Raw genomic sequence first — 17,446 nt, 5'->3', positions numbered from 1 at the left:
TGCAAATTAGACTCATAAGCTGGAGAAACAGAAGATAAATGAGGATTGGAATTGGGGGGTTTTGGCTGCAAGAGTAGGCGGGCTGTTTTGGTTTTGACATAGACTTCCTTCCTATATGGAGTTGGTGTCCTCCACCAGGAGAACGTGATGTAACTTCTGATTTGAAGATAAGTATTAGGAGACGCTGGGCATGTCTCCACTGGCCCTTTATCCCAAGGTTTGAGCAAATCAATTCCATGGAGCTACATCAGGTTAATATAGTTTTGGACCACAACAACAAAAGTCACAGAATCTGGAGAAAACTATGACTGTGGGACCATCTAAGTTATTGGGTCAAGATGGAACTGGCCGTAACTGTTTACATGACTGGAATATGGAGTTCGACAGACTGGATAAAGGGTCAGCAGAGACGTCCCTATGGTCTGTTTATATCAGTGTATGGGTCAAGGTGGCAAAGGCCAAGGTGGCAAAGATATTCTCACAAAGGGGTAGTAATAGGAGTATAGTATCTAAATCAGAGGTCATCAACCGTTTTAAACAGAGGGCCAGTTCACATTCCCTCAGACTGCTGGGTGGTGCAATTGCTGTTGTTGTTGTGGGAGCCTTCAGACTGTTGGATGGGCGGACTGTTCTTGTGTGCCTTCAGACTGAGGGCAACCCTAAAGCAACCCTATCACAGAGTTTGTTCATTAAGATTTATTCAAAGGAAATTTGCCTTTGTCTTCGTCTGAGGCTGAGAGAGTGTGGCTTGGCTAAAGTCACCCAGTTGGTTCAGAGTCACAGTCCAAGCTTCAAACCACAATGCCATTCTTTCTGGATTCTTCCACCCTCTTTTTCCTTCCTTCCCTCCATTATCTCCTTCCCTCTCTTTTTCCTACCTCCTTTTCTTTCTTTCTTTTGCTTTTTATTTCTTTTCCCCCTCTTTCCTCTCTTTGTTTTAGAGGGAGCAAGAATAGGTTGGAAAGGATCCCCTTCATTTTGTGGGGAAATAGAGAGAGGAGAGCGTGGAGCAGAGAAGAGGAGAGGAGAAGAGTGGAGCAGAGAGCAGAGGAGAGGAGTAGAGAGGAGCTGAGCAGAGAGGAGAGGAGCGGAGAGGAGTGGAGGGGAGAGGAGCAAAGCGGAGGGGAAAGAAGAGGAGCGGAGTGGAGGGGAGAGGAGAGAAGCGGAGGGGAGAGGAGAAGAACAGAGAGGAGTGGAGAGGAGTGGAGGGGAGAGGAGCAAAGTGGAGGGGAAAGGAGAAGAGCGGAGGGGAGGGGAGGGGAGAGAAGCGGAGGGGAGGGGAGAGGAGGGGAGAGGAGAGGAACAGAGAGGAGTGGAGAGGAGTGGAGGGAAGAGGAGCAAAGTGGAGGGGAGAGGAAAGGAACAGAGAGGAGTGGAGGGGAGTGGAGGGGAGAGGAGAGGAGAGGAACGAGGCGGAGGGGAAAGGAGAGGAGAGGAGCAGAGTAGAGTGGAGGGGAGAGAAGCGAAGTGTAGGGGAAAGGAGAGGAGCGGAGTGGAGTGGAGGGGAGCGAAACAGAGGGGAGAAGAGCGGTGAGGAGAGCAGATAGGAGAGCAGTGGAGGGGAGAGGAGGGGAGGGGAGTAGAGAGGAGCAAAGAGGAGAAGAGGGGGAGCAAAGTGGAGAAGAGAGGGGCAAAAAGAGGGTGGTGGAAGCAACAGGAAGCGAATGGTGATGGTAGTCTAAAGTTTAGGTCAGAGGGCAGGTAAATAAGCTTGAGGGGCCGAATTCGGCCCGTGGGCCTAAGTTTGGGGATCCCTGGTCTAGATCAAGGAAGTCATACTCCTCTATCTTGCTCTGGTCAGGCCTCATCTGGAATAACCCAATGTCTAGTTCTGGGCAAAGCAACTCAAGAAGGATGTTGATAATCTGGAACATGTTTGTTTCCGAAGCAGTGGCACTTGAACCAAACAAAGCCAAAGTCACTTCTTTTCTTCTTTTTCATACATTCCTTGATGCCTAATAGTTTGTACATTCATGCTTCTGTTTTGATATGTGTCGGAGTGAATGGGTAGGCGGTGCTAGGCAGATGTCTATCAGAGCACATTCAGAAAACTCCTTTTTGTGTTGAAATGTCTACTTGCCAAAAGCCTGGGCGGCTTTTCTCTCACATTAAATTGAGGGGTCCTATGCAGAGGGTTTCCAAATAACTGGCATGGGTGACCTGGATCCAGAATGAACTAAAAAAAAACAACTAAGAGACAGATGGACACAAAATATTTTTTTCAATTGTGAATTTTGCAAAGACACATTTAAGCAACAAAATATACATTTCTGACCCCCTCTTTAGAATTTTTTTTACAATAACAAATACAAGATTCTACTATCGCAATAAATTAAATATACATTATTTACAACGTACATCAGCAATTGGCTACAAAGCATTGGTTTCCAATACACAAAAAATAAACGTATTTCTGTTTGTCAGACTTTTTTTAAAGACTTTTATACACAAGTCCCTATTTTATTATCTTTGTTTATTTTACATTAGGAGCATGACCAATGGGAAGGTTTTCCTACGTGGTTGAAATAAACAAGGTTTTGTGCAAAATCACCTTTTGCTTCCTTCAAAATTCCGTGTTTTCCTTCATAGGATATACTTGTTAATATCATGCTATTTTTGTGAAGACCTAAAACAAGGAAAAATCCATGCTTCACTTTTCCTTCTGTTCCACAAAATAAAAAATAGTAATTCAAGAACACAATAAACCTATTACAAACTCCAATAGAAATAAGTTTACTGTATGTACTCGTGTATAAATCAACATGATGTATAAGTCAAGGGCTGTTTGGGGGATTTTAATATGAGCTATGGATTAGTCGTTCAATTGAGAGGGATATGTGCCAATGCCAATTCAGTTAGACTGCCACTTAGACATTCACAATGGCCAAAATTGGAGCCATAGAGAAAGTAGAGACGGTCAATGCTTCTTTTAGGTTCTCCTTGGAGGGACTAAGCCCTTATATTTTGTCACTCAGAGAAGAGAATAGTTCCTTTCTGACAAGAGTTGAGGTACAGTAGCCACACTGATCCATAGATAAGTTGACCCAATTTCAGGGTGTTGGTTTTTGGACTGAAATTTCTAGACTTATACACAAGTGCATAGGGTAATCTGGAATGAGATTGTGACATCCTTGCTTTAAAGGAAATAAGAGACATGTGAGCAGCTCATGGATATCCCTTGTGAGAGCCATTAAGGCTATAGAGTTTGAGAAGGAAGTTAAATAAGATGAGAACTCCACCACTGACTACTTAGTATATACACAAAATATTTCAAAGCCCTTCATGCTGTCCAGAAAAACTACCACTCACCTATCCAACTTGTAGGCATTCCAGGTGTTAGAGAAATCCCCCAAAATAGCACAGTTGTGCAGCGGAAGTGTGCTGGACCCATAACTTAATTCTTAAGGAAATCCCCCAAAATAGCACAGTTGCGCAGCGGAAGTGTGCTGGGCCCATAACCTAATTCTTAGGTAAATCCCCCAAAACAGCACAGTTGTGCAGCGGAAGTGTGCTGGGTACATAACCTTATTCTTAGGAAAATCCCCCAAAACAGCACAGTTGTGCAGCAGAAGTGTGCTGGACCCATAACCTTATTCTTAGGTAAATCCCCCAAAATAGCACAGTTGTACAGTGGAAGTGTACTGGGTACATAACCTAATTCTCAAAGAAATTCCCCAAAATAGCACAGTTGTGTAGCGGAAGTGTGCTGGGCCCATAACCTTATTCTTAGGGAAATTCCCCAAAATAGCACAGTTGCGCAGCAGAAGTTTGCTGGGCCCATAATCTAATTCTTAGGGAAAATTCCCCAAAATAGCACAGTTGTGCAGCGGAAGTGTGCTGGGCCCATAACTTTATTCTTAGGGAAATTCCCCAAAATAGCACAGTTGCGCAGCGGAAGTGTGCTGGGCCCATAACTTTATTCTTAGGGAAATTCCCCAAAATAGCACAGTTGTGCAGCGGAAGTTTGCTGGGCCCATAATCTAATTCTTAGGGAAAATTCCCCAAAATAGCACAGTTGTGCAGCGGAAGTTTGCTGGGCCCATAATCTAATTCTTAGGGAAAATTCCCCAAAATAGCACAGTTGTGCAGCGGAAGTGTGCTGGGCCCAAAACCTTATTCTTAGGAAAATTCCCCAAAATAGCACAGTTGTGCAGCGGAAGTTTGCTGGGCCCATAACCTTATTCTTAGGGAAATTCCCCAAAATAGCACAGTTGCGCAGCGGAAGTTTGCTGGGCCCATAATCTAATTCTTAGGGAAAATTCCCCAAAATAGCACAGTTGTGCAGCGGAAGTTTGCTGGGCCCATAATCTAATTCTTAGGGAAAATTCCCCAAAATAGCACAGTTGTGCAGCGGAAGTTTGCTGGGCCCATAATCTAATTCTTAGGGAAAATTCCCCAAAATAGCACAGTTGTGCAGCGGAAGTGTGCTGGGCCCAAAACCTTATTCTTAGGAAAATTCCCCAAAATAGCACAGTTGTGCAACGGAAGTTTGCTGGGCCCATAACCTTATTCTTAGGGAAATTCCCCAAAATAGCACAGTTGTGCAGCGGAAGTGTGCTGGGCCCATAACCTTATTCTTAGGAATATTCCCCAAAATAGCACAGTTGTGCAGTGGAAGTGTGCTGGGCCCATAACCTTATTCTTAGGGAAATTTCCCAAAATAAAAGAGTATCCTGTAGGATTCCATGCTACGTCACCAATTAGGATGGGAGGGGAACGGTAGAGTGAAAGAAAACAGACACATCAATAGGCCTTCAGGAATGAGAGGAAAGGGGTTCCCTCAACCTAGCTTAATGCTATCTAGCTGCTTCTCCTTGAAGATGCAGACTTGGAACAATTTGAGGTTGGAATTCAACACTAGGGTAGTTTTCAGGACATGACCAATGTTTGGTATGAATTCATAGGGGTTTTATTTGCTGGGGATGCTCAGTCTGGAGATCCTGCCTGGAGCAGATGTTAGCATCCGATGGCCCATGAACTCTGTGGGAAACTCTACAGTCACCTTCATCACAAGTCTGGAGAGATACATCAGAATGAGAAATGGAAGGGCACCTCTGTTGAGGTTCTCAAGACCCAAAGGGGATTTTAAAAACTAGCCCACAATAGAGCTAACTCAGATGGTTAATAGTCACAGTATTATGTTACCAATATAGGTTTCTCAAGTCAAAGGGTACACCAATAGAGTGGCATTCATGACCTCCTCCAGGAATAAGCTACAGTTAAGAGCACATAGAAGGTCAGTGAACGTTGAAATACCAAAGAAAGAAGCTGATTCGAGTATACAGGATGGAAAATACATGTCCTTAGACCCAAAACGAAGGGAGCGTGAATTGGGAGGAATCTTACAACCAACTTGGACTCAGTGATATCTCTTCCAGTTGAGGAGAGAAGTCAACAGTTCCTTCGTGGTCAAGTGGAGACAATTCCACGGACCGTCCCGGGGTCCCTTTGAGCCTCAAAGACGACACGCAATGTCAGCTTTGTGCATGTTATGTGTGATACAGACCCATGCACAAGGCTGTGAGCAGCAAGAAAATGGCAGTCTTACAAATGGGAGTTTGGAGAAGGTTTTCACCCATCCCACACATCTGTAATTCCAGGAGTTGCCCATACTTTTGCTTCTAGCTGGACGCTAGGAGAATATGGATGGCATCCTTAGGGGGCTGTAAACAGATGCTGTCATGAGAAAGCATTTTCTCCTCTTAACAAAGCAATTCCGAACAAAAATGCCCTGCAAAAGAATGACAAAAGTAATAGTCAGTCAGATATTGAACACACACAAGAGATGGATGAGTCTGTCCATTTTTGTTCTAAAGCATTTCTCAGTTTTCTGACTGGATTTCCTCCCATTTCTGCCTTAATTCACAACTTCGGCTGTAAGCCTTCAATGGAAAATTTGGAGCACATTTCTCCTTGTGTGTGTGTGTGTGTGTGTGTGTGTGTACACACACACACACACACACACAAGCCATCCCCTGCCATGCATTGCTGTGGCCCAGTCTGTGTATATGTGTTTTGTGTGTATATATGTGTGTATATGTGTGTATATATCTATGGTTTTGCGCATGCGTTGTAATGTTTTTTTAATTTTGGCTTTTTAAGTCTCTTCTGCTGTGTTTTTCAGTGTTTTTATGAGTGATGGTCACTCGTTGGCCTGAAAGGTGTCTTGTGTCCACATTTGGTGTCAATTCGTCCAGTGGTTTTTGAGTTATGTTAATCCCACAAATGAACATTACATTTTTATTTATATAGAAGATAGATAGATAGATAGATAGATAGCATCCATTTTCCTCAAATAATCATGAGGCGAGACTCCAGATTGCACTGATGGAGAGTGATACAATCTGCTAGACCAGTGGTTCCCACCAGTGGTCCACAAGAACTAAAATATGGTCCGTGGCCTCACCATTACTACACAGTTGCAATGAGAGTTATTGGTCTCACAAAACCCCTGATAGTGCCGAAGCTTATTAAATATGGTTTTCTGTGGGCAAGCAGATGGCGACTCCCGGATGGCCTATGTTTTGTATCAGAAACTAGAGCTGATGTGGTCTTTTCAATGCAATTTTCTGAATCAGCACCCCAAATAACCAAACTGAATCTAAAGTTGACCAAAAACTGATTCGTAACCCTTTTGGTACTAACTTTGGAGAGTGGTCCTGGTCAAAGTGGTTCCTGGTCAAGTGGTCCCTAGTCAAAAAATGGTTGGGAATCACTGTGCTAGACTTCGGTCAAGGTGCATTGATAATGGAGAATAAAGGCTATGGAGTTATGGGAGTTGCAGTTTTACAAAGTTTTTATCCTTCTTTGCAAAATAGTGTTGGTGCCTCAACCAAACTACAAACCCTAGCATTCTATAGCATTGAGCCATGGCAATTAATGTGATGCCTCTCAGAAATATTAAAAATTAACTAGGTACTTTTAATTGCAAAAATGTGAGTCAACCACCGAAAGGGTTAAATGAATGCAATTACTCAGCAAAAGCTGTAGTTCTGTATAAGCAAGTGTGCCTGTAGTTTAGTAGCCCTCAGTTCCAGATATCTCTTTGTTTGCAAGAGGTCTCTGTGGGAGAAGGACCTCAGTACGTTAGGTAGGCCTCAGTGTTAGTTTGCCTCAGTGGGAGAAAGGCCTCAGTCCAAGAGAGCCCTCAGTGGGAGAAGGCCTCAGTGCGAGAAGGCCTCCGTCTGAGAGAGCCCTCAGTGTGAGAAAGCCTCAGTCTGAGAGAGCCCTCAGTGGGAGAAGGCATCAGTGAGAAGGCCTCAGTCTGAGAGAGCCCTCAGTGGGAGAAGGCGTCAGTGAGAAGGCCTCAGTCTGAGAGAGCCCTCAGTTGGAGAAGGCATCAGTGAGAAGGCCTCAGTCTGAGAAAGTCCTCAGTGGGAGAAGGCCTCAGTGAGTGAAAGGCCTCAGTGTGAGGTAGGCCTCAATGTTAGTAGGTCTCAGTATGAGTAGGCTTGGTGTGAGAAGCTTCAGTGAGAGGAAGCCCCAGGTTGAAGGCCATTGTGGGTGAAGGCTGCTGTGTGTAAAAAGAAAGGCCTCAGTCTGAGAGAGCCCTCAGTTGGAGAAGGTGTCAGTGAGTGAAAGGCCTCAGTGTGAGGTAGGCCTCAATGTTAGTAGGTTTCCGTATGAGTAGGCTTGGTGTGAGAAGTTTCAATGAGAGGAAGGCCCAGGTGGAAGGCCATTGTGTGTGAAGGCTGCTGTGTGTAAAAAGCTACTGTGTGAAGCTGCTGTATAACTTTAGTGTGAGGGGAGACTCTGTGCGAGCGAAACTGTTTATCTTCATGAGAAAGAAGCCCAGTGTGGAAGCAAAGAAGGAAGCATAAAGTACTTTATTTGTGCTATGGAAACTTTGTTTTTGTAAATAGTGAAACCATATTATTTTGCTATAAAGAAAAGCCTCCTAAGGGAGAGATAACATTGGTCTGTGTGTTTTTGTTCTTTTTATCACTTTGGACTACTGGTGATGGGTCATGCTGCTGCTAATAAGTTACTCTGCTGTACATTTATGGGGAGGATCTTTTATGAATAAGACCATTAGCCCAACAATGCCAAGCTGCATTAGATCTACAGTGTAGATGCTCTCTATATTAGTGAGATTGGATAAAAGACAGTTACCTTTTGCAGGTGCGTCATCTTGCCTTTCAGCTAGTGTGCCTGTATGAATAGAAGACAGCGTATTTGAAGTCAGACTCAAGCACACCGGATTTGCTCTCTACAGCACCCTCTAAAAATCCCTTTCCTTCAGAATCTTAAGTTCTAAAACTTTGTTGGAGTAAATTAAAAAAAACATTTGCAGGAAAGGAAGTGGCCATTGTTAAAAACACTCCTGGGCCTCTAAGTTCAAGAAACATCCTCAGCTTGTGAACTTGAGTCTTAAGGAGGCGTATAACCCCATCTAACATAAGCTGAGTCTAGTTGACCAGAAACATCTTTTGTTTTGTCGGCATTAAGCTTTTATTTTGTTCATCCTCGCTTAGAGGAATCTGTGCTGGTCTCGTGGACCTCAGGAAACCTCAGAACATCCTGTCAGTCAAAGTGTGTTGGTCTGAAAACTTTGGATGGAATCCTAGTCTTATTTAGCAACTATAAATTTCTAAATTAGCATTAATAAGCTCAACTTTTAAAACTTTTTAAAGACCTGCTTTAGCACAGCAGGTTGATCACCAGCTGCAGTAAATCTTGCCAACTGAAAGGTTGACAGTTCGAAGCTGGGTCAGGGTGAGCTCCTGACCTTCAGCCCAGCTCTCCCGCCCACCTAGCACATAAAAAACAGCAATAATAATAATAATAATAATAATAATAATAATAATAATAACTTTATTTATGTTCTGCCCTATCTCCCCAGAGGGACTCAGGGAGGATTCCAAACATAAAAGGCAAACAGTCAATGCCCGAACACAACAACAATACCACCATAGTAACGAAATTAGGCAACCTAACATAAAAAATGAATTATGACTTAACATAATTGTATATTGTATATTGTATATTGTTGTTTTATTGAGGGCCTTGGCCTTTGTAAGCCGCATCGAGTCCTTTGGGAGATGCTAGCGGGGTACAAATAAAGTTAATAAATAATAATAATAATAATAATAATAATAATAATAATAATAATAATAATGTAATAATACAACTCAAATTAAATTAAAAATGGAACCTGTTAGATCAGACATAAGATAAAACATTGAACAGAAGCATCAATTTCCCAGTTCCTTGTGGGCAAGTAGATTGATCGTTGCTCAAGATATCTGTTGAGTTGGTGGGGCGAACAGGGCCGGATACGGATGGTAGTTATTAATCAGAGGTATAATGGTAGTATTACCAGTTCCTACTCCTTGTAAGCAAGTGAGCAAAGGTACGTCTTCAGCTGTTTCTTGAAGGTGAGGACGGAGGGAGCCATCTTTAACTTCTTAGGAAGGGAGTTCCAGACGTGAGGGGTGGCCACAGAGAAGGCCCTTTCTCTCATTCCCATCAGCCACACTTGGGACGGGGGTGGGACTGAGAAGGGGGCCTCCTCCCATGTCCAAATTGGTCTATAGTGGTCTATAGTGGGAGATGCAGTTCACCAAATAGTCTGAACCCAAGCCATTTGTGAGTGGATGAATAGGAACCACATTAAGCGGGGAGTTCTTTTAGGCACGGTGTTTTGGAGAAAGGTTTACAAATAAAGAAAGCTCTTCAGCAAGGAGATGGGGCGACAGCACCACGTATGGCCAGAACTGAGCACAGCCTCCAAAAGATGCCGAATGACAAGAAAAAAAACTAAATATACCTCTATCTGTTGTCTGTCTTGTCATTGTATAATCAGCATTGAATGTCTGCCTTATATGTGTTCTATGATCCACACTGAGTCCCCATTGGGGTGAGAAAGGTGGATTATGAGTACTGGAAATGAATAATAAATAAACAATACAACCCATAAATTGTGAGCAAGTGGTTCCCAACTTAAAGAGAAAGACTCAAGCAATGGTTAAAAACTCTCTCAAAAATCCCAGAGACCCCAAGGCAGTTTGTTCATCATACTTACTGGCCCAGAACTTGAATGGCTAAGTTTATCAAAACGAAATTTTAGATTGGACCTTGGAGAATTCCTGCTCTTGAGATCTGTTGGAGCAATTCAATCAAACAGCATTTGTTTTAGATTACTGAGCTGAAACGGACCAAAAGTCATACACAGTTATGAATTCAAAGCCCTTATCAAACGACTAGTTACACAAGCTCTTTGAAGGAAACCATACATTAGAAACAACGTCTAGGTATTGTCAAAGGCTTTCATGGCTAGAATCACTGGGTTGTTGTAGGTTTTTCAGGCTGTCTGGCCATGTTCTAGAAGCATTCTCTCCTGACGTTTCGCTTGCATCTATGGCAAGCATCCTCAGAGGTTGTGAGACCTCACAACTCTCTGCAATTCACGGGTCCACCATAATATAAAATATAATATACTGAAATAAACACCAGTATTTTGGCACAACTCACCTGTGGGACTCCTGTTCATGATCACTGGTGTCGAAGCAGATGCTAGAACTGGATTCTCAATGCTTTGGGATGGGCTGTAGATAAAGACGTCTTGCTTGTATGAGGAGGCCGTGGAAGGTTGGCTGCCCTTTGGGAAGCGAGAGGAGTTCAGTTAGTCTTTGGACAGGAATGAGGAACCAGCCCAGCAGATGTCATCCAAGAGCTAAATCAAATCCACTTTATCTCCATGTCTTTGAAGAATGCAACCATCTTCTACCTTCAGTCGTCCTCCCACCTCCCCCCTTGAAAAAAGATACTTAGTTTATTCAACTTTTCATACTCAGCATCCTTTCTATGCTTGTAAATCTCATCACAAGTCAATGATAAATATGTTGACTAGCATTCTGTCCAGGACAGAACTCAGTGGCACCCCATTAGTTTCTTCTCCCCAGAATGATTATTTCGGTTTGGTTGCACAACCAATTCCCAATCCACCTAACAGTAGTGTTGTCTAATCCACATTTTCTAGTTTGTTTACAAGAATATCATGGGGAACCTTGTGGAGGACCTTCCTGAAGTCAAGGTATGCTACATCCAAAGCATTCCCTTCATTTACCAAGCTTGCAGATCAATTCCTTCCACTGTATTTTGGCTTGAGTTTGAGAAGCCCTTGATTGGGACCTCAAGAAAGGTCAGGAATGGTTCTGGAGCAGCCAAAACATGAGGAAGACAAGGAGAAGCATAGCTTATACAGGTTGCGAATACGCTACTGTTAGAGCACTGTTTCTCAACCTTTCTAATGCCACAACCCCTTAATACAGTTCCTCATGTGGTGGTGACCCCCAACCATAAAATTATTTTTTTGCTACTTCTTAACTGTAATTTTGCTACTGTTATGAATCGTCATGTCAATATCTGATATGTAGGATGAATTTTCATTCAACGGACCAAATTTGGCACAAATACCTGATATAGCCAAATTTGAATATTGGTGGGGTTGGGGGGATTGCTTTTGTCACTTGGGAGTTGTAGTTGCTGGGATTTATAGTTCACCTACAATCAAAGAGCATTTTGAACTCCACCAATGATAGAAGTGAACCAAAGTTGGCACACAGAACTCTCATGACCAACACAAAATACTGGAAGAGTTTGGTGGGCATTGACTTTGAGTTTTGGAGTTGTAGTTCACCTACATCCAGAGAGCACTGTGAATTCAAACAATGGCAAAAGTATGATAGCTGGGACCTACGCTGGTTGCACACCTTGGGTCAGAATTCATGAAGGGAACATGTGTGCAAGACAGTGCATTGAGTGAGAGACGCAGCTGCGAGGGAGGGAGGAGAAGGGGGTCTATGGCTCACACGTCCTGCCCTTCCGGAGCCCCGGCTCCTCCACTGTCAGAAAGTGGGTGGGGGAAAGCACAAGAAGAGGGGAAGACGGGGAATCCAGTTCCTGTCACTCTGTTCACACTAGGGCTTTGTAAAAACCTTCCCCAGTCACCAGCACACTTTCCACCCTTCGAAGAAAGCAGCTGGGAGCAGTCCAAGCAAACTTCTCTTCATTAATTCTGACGCGCGTTGCGCAACCAGCATACAGGTTCCAGCTATGCGTAGGGTCCCAGCTATCAAACTTTTGCCCAAACAATGATGAATCTGGACCAAACTTGTTAGGAATACTCAATATGCCCAAATTTGAACACTGGTGGAGATTGGGGAAAATAGACCTTGGCATTTGAGAATTGTAGTTGCTGGGATTTCTAGTTCACCTATAATCAAGGAGCATTCTGAACCCCACCAATGATAGAATTGGGCAAAACTTCCCACACAGCACCCTCATGCTTTGAAGGGACTTCCTGGTGTGAGCCTCCCTCCAGCCTTGCCTGCTCTCCCTCGCCTGCACATGTGTACTACACTGCCATGCGCCGACCTCGCCTGCTCTTCCCTCCCCGCTTGAAGTCTCAGAAACAACCTTTCCCTTGGCTGGGAAGCTGTCTGAGAGACTGGCCAATCACAGCAGAGGAGGGTTTTTGGTGGGAGGATTCGCCATCTGTTTCCAAAAAGGAAGAGAAGAACAGGCGGAGAGATCTTCAGCCTTATCTGCCAAAGGGGTTCCTAAGACCATCAGAAATATGTGTTTTCTGATGGTCTTTGGTGACCCCTCTGAAACCGCCTTGCGACACACACACACACACATGGTCCTGACACCCAGGTTAAGAAACACTGCTTTAGCATCAAGAAAATTAGATCCAATGAATTCAAGAAAAGAAATCTGCATTACCACACTTTCGTATTCTTCCATGTTTTCACTCTCTCCGGCTGTGCTGCTGAAGCTGCTGGTGCTAGAAGAGGAGCGGGAGATATTTGCCCTTCCATTCTCTTTGAGTTTAATGAACGGCCTGACAGCAAGAGAGAGAAAATCAGAAGATGAGAAAATCCTTTCTTTCTGAACAGGAAGTTTCAAGATGCCCACCCTGCCATTTGTCCTTTTAATTTCCTGGCGGATTGCTCCACCATGCATTGCAAGCAATATTCAATTCATATTTATTTTGCTTAACAATGAATATGAGCTCACATTACTATTGAAAGATCTTGTGATGACTGTAATGCTGCTGGGAATCCAAATAGCAGTGAAGTCTCTTTCACAGAGTGCTCCTCAAACTTGTAGAATAGGGAGCAATGTAATGATGGGATTATATCCCGAACACTGGTACCCCGAGTTTGCTCCATCATGCTTACCTTTCTTTGTTGGGACAGATCTCTGGAGAGCTTGGGTTTGAGGAAGCTTCTGACTTCATCTCTTGGGAGGAATGTCCTCCGTCCGGGGTCTTTGGTGTGCCTGAGCCGCTGTCACTATGGAGAGACCAAAAGAGATCAGGTGAATACCTCACACAGCTTTCCTTAGACTGTTGATTTTTAATTCCAATAATAATAATAATAATAATAATAATAATAATAATAATAATGAAACTTTATTTGTAGACCATCCTATCTCCCCAAAGGGACTCCGGGCAGTTTCCAATACATATGGCAAACATTCAATGCCTACAAAGAACATATAAATAAATTACTGTATATACTTGAGTGTAAGCTGAGTTTTTCAGCCCTTTTTTAAGGCTGAAAATGACCCCCTCGACTTATACTCGAGTCAAAGTTATTTATTATTTTACTGGGTTATTTTTATTTTTATTTCATGTATTATTTTATTCTATTTATTATTATTATTATTATTATTATTACATGTATTATTTTACACCATTATTATTATTATTACATTTACATTATTTTACTCTATTATTTATTATTATTTTATTTATTATTATGATTACATTTACCTTATTTTACTCTATTATTATTATTATTACATGTATTATTTTACTCTATTATTATTATTATTATTATTATTATTACATTTACATTACTTTTGTTCATTTGTTCAGTCATTTCCGACTCTTCGTGACTTCATGGACCAGTCCACGCCAGAGCTCCCTGTCGGTTGTCACCACCCCCAGCTCCTTCAAGGTCAATCCAGTCACTTCAAGGATACCATCCATCCATCTTGCCCTTGGTTGGCCCCTCTTCCTTTTTCCTTCCATTTTCCCCAGCATCATTCTCTTCTCTAAGTTTTCCTCTCTTCTCATGATGTGGCCAAAGTACTTCATCTTGGCTTCTACTATTCTTCCTTCCAATGAGCAGTCGGGCTTTATTTCTTGAAGTATAGACTGGTTGGATCTTCTCGCTGTCTGAGGCACTCTCAGAACTTTCCTCCAGCACCACAGTTCAAAATTATTTTACTCTAGTATTATTATTAATACATTTATTATTTTTATTTATTATTATGATTACATTTGCATTATTTTACTCTATTATTATGATGATTACATGTATTATTTTACTCTATTATTATTATGATTACATTTACATTATTTTACTCTATTATTATTTTTATAACATTTATTATTTTACTCTATTTATTATTGTTATTATTGTATTTATTATTTTACTCTCTTTATTATTTTTATTACATTTATTAATTTACTCTTATTATTATTGGAAGGAAGCGTAAGCACATTTACACTGAAGAAGGTAGATGGAGCCCCCGGTGGCGCAGTGGGTTAAACCCCTGTGCCGGCAGGACTGAAGACCGACAGGTCGCAGGTTCGAATCCGGGGAGAGCACGGATGAGCTCCCTCTATCAGCTCCAGCTCCCCATTGCAGGGACATGAGAGAAGCCTCCCCCAAGGATGGTAAAGCATCAACATATCTGGGCGTCCCCTGGGCAACATCCTTGCAGACGGCCAATTCTTTCACACCAGGAGCGACTTGCAGTTTCTCAAGTCACTCTTGACACAACAAAAAAGAAAGAAAGAATTGGACAGCCTTATCCCAAATTACAGTTTTATGATCCCACCATGAGAGAAGGAGTTCTATATACAGCCTTCTACATTCACTAGGGCTGAGGGCACTATTTATTTATTGACTTACCATCGGGCCCGGGGTTCTGACTGGCTTTCGGACCCAGTGTGCAAACGGGGAAACAATCCTGACCGCCGCTTGATGGGACTCCTTGATTGATTTTTGGCTGTTGCCACTGAAACTGGAGGCTGAGAAGACAAAGGAGAAAAACACTCAGAAAAATATTCTTTTCTGTTCTAACAAACTGAGTTTAAGTAACATACATGTGTGTTAAGTAACATACAGATACACTAGTTAGGAATAAATATACAGCTATAATTAAACCCAATGCTAAAGTCCCAAAGAAGTAAGGAAGAAGTGGATAGAATTTACAGTTGAGCAGAAATTATCCTTGACTTATACATGAGTATATACGGTAAACATTTCACAAATGCTTGCAGTGAAATGCATATTTTCTTGTCAAAAACATTTCAATTCCTACTCCAATGAGTTGAATGGGATTTCTTTCCATCTCTTAATATGAATGAGAACATCTTCATTAGTTTGATACATACAGAGAAGGTGGTCTTTGTAATTTCGGCACTGTTGTGAGCAATCCCTCCGCTCAAGCTTCCCGGGATCCCTCCGCTTTGGTGTTTCTTCTGGCTTCCAACCATGGTTTCCATGGAGTGGCTCCGGACTCGAATAGCTCTCTGACAAGTAGAAGCAGACGGAGATAAAAGATTAAGATCTGCATTTGATAGAAATGTGTTCTCTGGATGCATCCTTAGAGGGAAAAAACAGTGCCAGCTCTGTTATTTCCAAAGTTTGCACAAAGAGGGTAAGCAAATACAGGACCAAAATAACACCAGTCAAACTCTGTCCCCTCTTCTATTTAACCTCAGCAGACTGAAAGCTAAAACCAAGGTTACAATAATATCTGTTATAGAACTCCAATATGCTGATGACAATGCTGTCTGTGTGTATTCAGAAGACGACTTACAAGCCACTCTAAACGCCTTTGCAGAAGCATACGAGAAGCTTGGCCTGTCACTGAACATCGAGAAAACCAAAGTGCTCTTCCAGCAGTCACCAGCCAATCCCTCTCCAATGCCAGAAATATAGTTTAATGGTAGAGCATTAGAAAATGTTGACCATTTCCACTCCCTTGGCAGCCACCTCTCCACAAAAGTCAACATCGACACTGAAATACAACACCGCCTGAGCTCTGCGAGTGCAGCTTTTTTCCGAATGAAGCAGAGAGTGTTTGAGGACCGGGACATCCGTAGGGATACCAAGGTGCTTGTTTATAAAGCGATTGTCCTCCCAACCCTGCTATACGCCTGCGAGACATGGACTGTCTACAGATGTCACATGCAACTCCTAGAATGATTCCATCAGCGCTGCCTCCAGAAAATCCTACAAATCTCTTGAGAAGACAAGCAGGCAAATGTCAGCATGCTGGAAGAAGTAAAGACCACCAGCATTGAAGTGATGGTCCTCCACCATCAATTCTGCTAGACTGACCACATTGTCCGGATGTCCGACCACCGGCTCCCAAAGCAGTTGCTCTACTCCAAACTCAAGAACGGAAAACGGAATGTTGGTGGGCAGGAAAAGAGATATAAAGATGGGCTCAAAGCCAAACTTAAAAACTCTGGCATAGACACTGAGAACTGGGAAGCCCTGGCTCTTGAGCTCTCCAGCTGGAGGTCAGCTGAGACTAGCAGTGCTGTAGAATTTGAAGAGGCACGAATGGAGGGCGAAAGAGAGAAACGTGCCAAGAGGGTGTCAAGCCAATCCCAACCAGGACCTCCTTCCACCTGGAAACCGATTCCCTCACTGCGGGAGAAGATGCAGATCAAGAATAGGGCTCCACAGTCACCTACGGACCCACTGGCAGTACACTGATCTTGGAAGACAATCCTACTCAGACAACGAGGGATCGCCTATTACAGGAAAAACCATCTGATTCTTAATCCATTTAAAACACAGACATGTGCTTTTCACAATCACGTCATCACTGATAGCAGATACATACCATGTTGAGCAACTTCTATATCACAACATTCTTTAGTAGCGCAATTGCACTGATTTGCCAATTCATTATCGCACTATCGTAGTTTCACTGGTAATCCTGCCTTCCTGCACTACTGTTGTTCTATTATTGTTGTTGTTATTGCTGTTGTTGTTAGCACAATTGGAAAATTCCAGCAATTAGAAACAACAATAAGTCAAATATAAACATAACATACGAGATAAACACACAGCTTTGGCGGGGAAGAGGAGGAGAATCCCTGGTCAAGTGTTCCCTGGGTCAAGTAGTTCCTGGTCTAGTGGACCCTGGTCAAGTAGTCCCGGTCTAGTGGTCCCCGGTCAAGTGGTCCCTGGTCGAGTGGTCCCTGATCAAAGTGGTCCCTGGTCAAGGGGTCCCTGGTCAAGTGGTCCCTGGTCAAAGTGGTCCTTGGTCAAGTAGTCCCTAGTCTAGTGGTCCCTGGTCAAGTGGTCCCTGATCAAAGTGGTCCCTGGTCAAGGGGTCCCTGGTCAAGTAGTCCCTGGTCTAGTGGTCCCTGGTCAAGTAGTTCCTGGTCTAGTGGTTCCCG

General features: G+C 43.0%; 1 protein-coding gene across 6 annotated transcripts in view; it reads right to left on the bottom strand.

Moving 5' to 3' along the window:
* Positions 1–2,204: 2,204 nt before the first annotated feature.
* The window catches only part of RAP1GAP2 (RAP1 GTPase activating protein 2), a 150,094-nt gene continuing 134,852 nt past the window's right edge, over positions 2,205–17,446 (bottom strand). For all 6 annotated transcript variants that reach the window (XM_060756949.2, XM_060756955.2, XM_060756951.2 and 3 more), the window contains 8 exons: positions 15,419–15,556; positions 14,934–15,052; positions 13,188–13,301; positions 12,730–12,847; positions 10,474–10,600; positions 10,025–10,101; positions 8,113–8,151; positions 2,205–5,731 (listed from right to left, as the gene is read on the bottom strand). In XM_060756949.2, coding sequence (XP_060612932.2) covers positions 8,143–8,151; positions 10,025–10,101; positions 10,474–10,600; positions 12,730–12,847; positions 13,188–13,301; positions 14,934–15,052; positions 15,419–15,556 — 702 coding nt within the window. In that variant the 3' untranslated portion in view covers positions 2,205–5,731; positions 8,113–8,142. The remainder of the gene's footprint in view (positions 5,732–8,112; positions 8,152–10,024; positions 10,102–10,473; positions 10,601–12,729; positions 12,848–13,187; positions 13,302–14,933; positions 15,053–15,418; positions 15,557–17,446) is intronic.

This window comes from Anolis sagrei, chromosome 11 (genome assembly GCF_037176765.1).
Source record: "Anolis sagrei isolate rAnoSag1 chromosome 11, rAnoSag1.mat, whole genome shotgun sequence".
Taxonomy (NCBI): Eukaryota; Metazoa; Chordata; class Lepidosauria; order Squamata; family Dactyloidae; genus Anolis; species Anolis sagrei.
This window is presented reverse-complemented; position numbering and strand designations above follow the sequence as displayed.